This window comes from Cupressus sempervirens, chromosome 1 (assembly GCF_028749045.1).
Source record: "Cupressus sempervirens isolate cs-2001-9-10 chromosome 1, ASM2874904v1, whole genome shotgun sequence".
Lineage (NCBI taxonomy): Eukaryota > Viridiplantae > Streptophyta > Pinopsida > Cupressales > Cupressaceae > Cupressus > Cupressus sempervirens.
Genome location: NC_143118.1, coordinates 374,222,252 through 374,225,660, shown reverse-complemented (window position 1 = coordinate 374,225,660; position 3,409 = coordinate 374,222,252). Strand labels below are relative to the sequence as shown.

The 3,409-nt window shown below is 42.8% G+C and overlaps 1 protein-coding gene across 1 annotated transcript; it reads right to left on the bottom strand.

The window, feature by feature from the left end:
- Positions 1–234: 234 nt before the first annotated feature.
- Positions 235–1,555, bottom strand: LOC149577802 (uncharacterized). Its single transcript, XM_089793019.1, has one exon. The coding sequence runs from the start codon at positions 1,537–1,539 to the stop codon at positions 352–354; it is 1,188 nt and encodes a 395-aa protein (XP_089649145.1). The 5' UTR covers positions 1,540–1,555; the 3' UTR covers positions 235–351.
- Positions 1,556–3,409: the final 1,854 nt, after the last annotated feature.

The following is a 3,409-nucleotide window of genomic DNA, read 5'->3' as shown; positions in this document are numbered from 1 at the left end:
TTAATAATATTTCCTCTTATTCTACAATGCTAGATCTCCAAATCATGGAGGTCCTAATGAGTACATTCATAGAAATGAAAATCTAATTGGTATATTTGAATCTAAAGTACATCCATGTAATGCTTCTCTATAAATTCTTAATAATTATGAGGCTTAGGAAAGTATAGTTGTTGTAAACAATAGTGTCTAGGCATCTTGTTTCACCTCATGTTTTATATGGTTATATCCAAGAAAAACCATGTAATTATTTTTCTTATGCATAACATAGTTTTAAAGAACAAACTTTGCATTACAATTCCAAACAAGGAACAAACATATACAAATTGTTCCACTTAAATTGTTTTATTCACCTCATGGATGTGCAGAAGCTTTATTTCGCGATCCAATCCCTGACCAACTGCCTCCAAATTCACTCCCTGGTATGCCACCATACATTCCTCCACCAGTAGCTCCACCAAATGCACTCCCAGACATTCCTTTTCCTCCAATTCCTCCACCATATCCACTACTAGGTATTCCATTTCCACCAATGCCTCCAAATCCACCGCTTGCTATTCCACCAGGTATTCCACCAAGGCCGCCACCACCTCCATATCCACCACCAGCACCTCCTCCATATCCACCACCACTACTGCCACCACCACCACCACCACCTCCTCCTCCACCACCACCTCCTCCGATGCCTCCTCCATATCCATATCCAAAGCCAGCCCCACTACCTCCACCAACACCACCTCCACCACCTCCACCAACACCGCCCCCACCCCCTGCACCTCCCTTACCACCGCCTGCACCAATTCCTCCTCCAAAACCACTACCCTTCCCACCAACTCCACCACCGCCACCTCCTCCAGCTCCAAATCCTCCACCACCAGCCCCATTACCTTTCCCTCGTCCAATGCCATAACCAGCTCCAGCACCTCCATCTTTTCCTCCACCACCACCAATTCCTCCTCCTCCACCACCACCTTTAGCACCAATTCCAGCACCTCCACCAACTCCAACTCCAGATCCGCTACCTTTCCCAGCAACCCCACCACCACCACCCGCTCCTCCACCAAAACCTCCTCCACCAATTCCATCGCCTTTCCCTACTCCTGCACCTCCACCAGCTCCAACACCTCCACCTTTACCACCACCTCCACCAGCTCCTTCTCCGACTCCACCACCCGCCCCACCAACTCCACCACCTACACCCTTTCCTCCTCCAATCCCACCACCCTTCCCACCAACTCCACCACCACCTCCTCCTCCTCCTCCTTTCCCACCACCACCCCCATTAGCACCCTCACCTTTCCCTACACCACCACCCTGACCAGCTCCGGCACCTCCACCTCTACCACCTCCTCCGCCACCTCCACCTCCGAATCCACCATTCTTTTCTGTCAAGAACCCACTTCCCGCCTCTACACCACCATTAGTTTCGCCAACTGGACTCCCAATTTCTTCTTTTCTCTGCAAATTCCTCCCTACCACTACATCGAACATGAGAAAACAAACAATAAGGACCAAAACGACCCATTTTATCTCGTAACCCATCTACACCCTCAGCAACCCAAATTCTCTTCCTTACAAATAAAAGCACCACCACTCGCATAGTTTTATAGAGGCCTCGATGGCATGAACGTCAGCCGCGTACAGAAATAATTGCACCGCTGCAAGCATCTACCCAAATACGACCCATAAAGTTCTGTAAGTGCCATTCTCATTTACTCCCTCTTGATGTAGTTGAGCTTTTGCTTTGCCTTAAACAACGAGCATCGCGTTTGCCATTCATTAGATAGTAATGCAAGCCTGTACTCTTTGCTATTCACTGACGGTGGTGCTCACAAATAACACTGCACGTTGTTACTCCGCAATTAATCGAACCTTTTTTGTTTGAACTATCATCTGCTTATATTCCAATACTAACAACATGCCTTCATTATAAAATGAAACCCGAGTTTAGAGACGTGTAAGGTCCAGATTTGTTCCAGGGATTTTGGTCCATGTTGCAGACACAGTGGGGTACTTGTTCACCGTCCAGTACAAAGGACCTGACATGAATTTTGAGCCTCTTTTAAGTTGTTATTCAATATATGTCTGCTGCAACTTATCTTCTGATTCAAGTTATATATTTAATGATTCTGCCATTTGACGCTTCTTCTGTCTGCACTAGCTATTGAAGGTTCAAGGTGATAATTGGAGGTATTCAATGTTGATCTTGGCTGGTGAGAGGAGTACCTACTATTGCCTTTTAGATTCGTTGACCCAGCTGGTGAGGGGAGTGTTTATGGAGATGGAAAGTTAAATCAAATCATTTTCGATTTGTGATCCATCTCTCATTGCATGTCTCTGTCTTAAATACTGAACACACAAAAATGATGATCAGTACGGAGCACTGTTTTCCCTTTCCTCTATTTGTTCAGAAATCTTTATTTCATTTGCTTTTTCACAAGAATTTTGCAGGTCACTCTTAAATATGAGTTTAATATTTGAAAGTAGTTATTATATATGAGTTGCACATTTATCATATGACTATGTATATTATTTTAAATTAAAGTAACATTTATAATTTAACATCAAATGATGAATAACCATTTTTATTAATATTTAAATAATGCTGCACTATTTAAAAAAATGTTGGGATGATCATTTATCAAGATTTTATTGGGTAATGCCTAGAAAGTCGATAAATATATTGGCAACATTTTGAAACTGAAATAAAAAATCAGTCTAGAGAAAAAACACAACATAAAATGCTACTAAGCGGCTAAAGCAGGGTCGATGGGTGGCAAAGGAAGATCCTAATCATTTATGAGACCCCAAACAACAACAAGGTGAGGGTTGTCTGGGACTGACTACCATTCTTCTATCGTAACCTACTCTTTTCCCTTTTCCCAATCCTTCTTAAAAGGGTATATTGCTAGTGCTAATTGTGGGAACCACTTAGAAGAGCTAGGCCAACTATTATCACCAACAATATCCAACCAACCAATATTGCCATTCGCAAAAGGGCATGCACCCTCTAAGATAGCCCACGTGCAAGATGAGCCCCCATGTGGCAAAGAGCTAGAGCACTAGCGATACAAAATATATGGCACCATCGGATTTATGGTGAGGAGCTTGCCTAATTGCTATGTCTAACAACAATGTACAAAAGAGCTTCAGATATAGGGTAGAGAATATTCTCAAAAAGTTAAAGGATCTAGAGGAACTCTAGCAACCATACAATGGGGATTCCCTAATGCTCTAAGAGCTTTGACAAGTGGACTACCCCCATTGCAATCTTGCTGGCTTGAACTTGAATCTAGAGCATCACATTTTTACAAATATTCTAGTAAAAGTTGAAGCATAAACATTAATGGAGCCACAAGAAAAAAAGAATATTTATATTTTTCCATAATGTGAAGAGAATATCCACCCTCAA

What these genes read in the sequence shown, in the direction of transcription:
- LOC149577802 (XM_089793019.1), bottom strand. Translation starts at nt 1,539, where the DNA reads ATGGGTTACGAGATAAAATGGGTCGTTTTGGTCCTTATTGTTTGTTTT.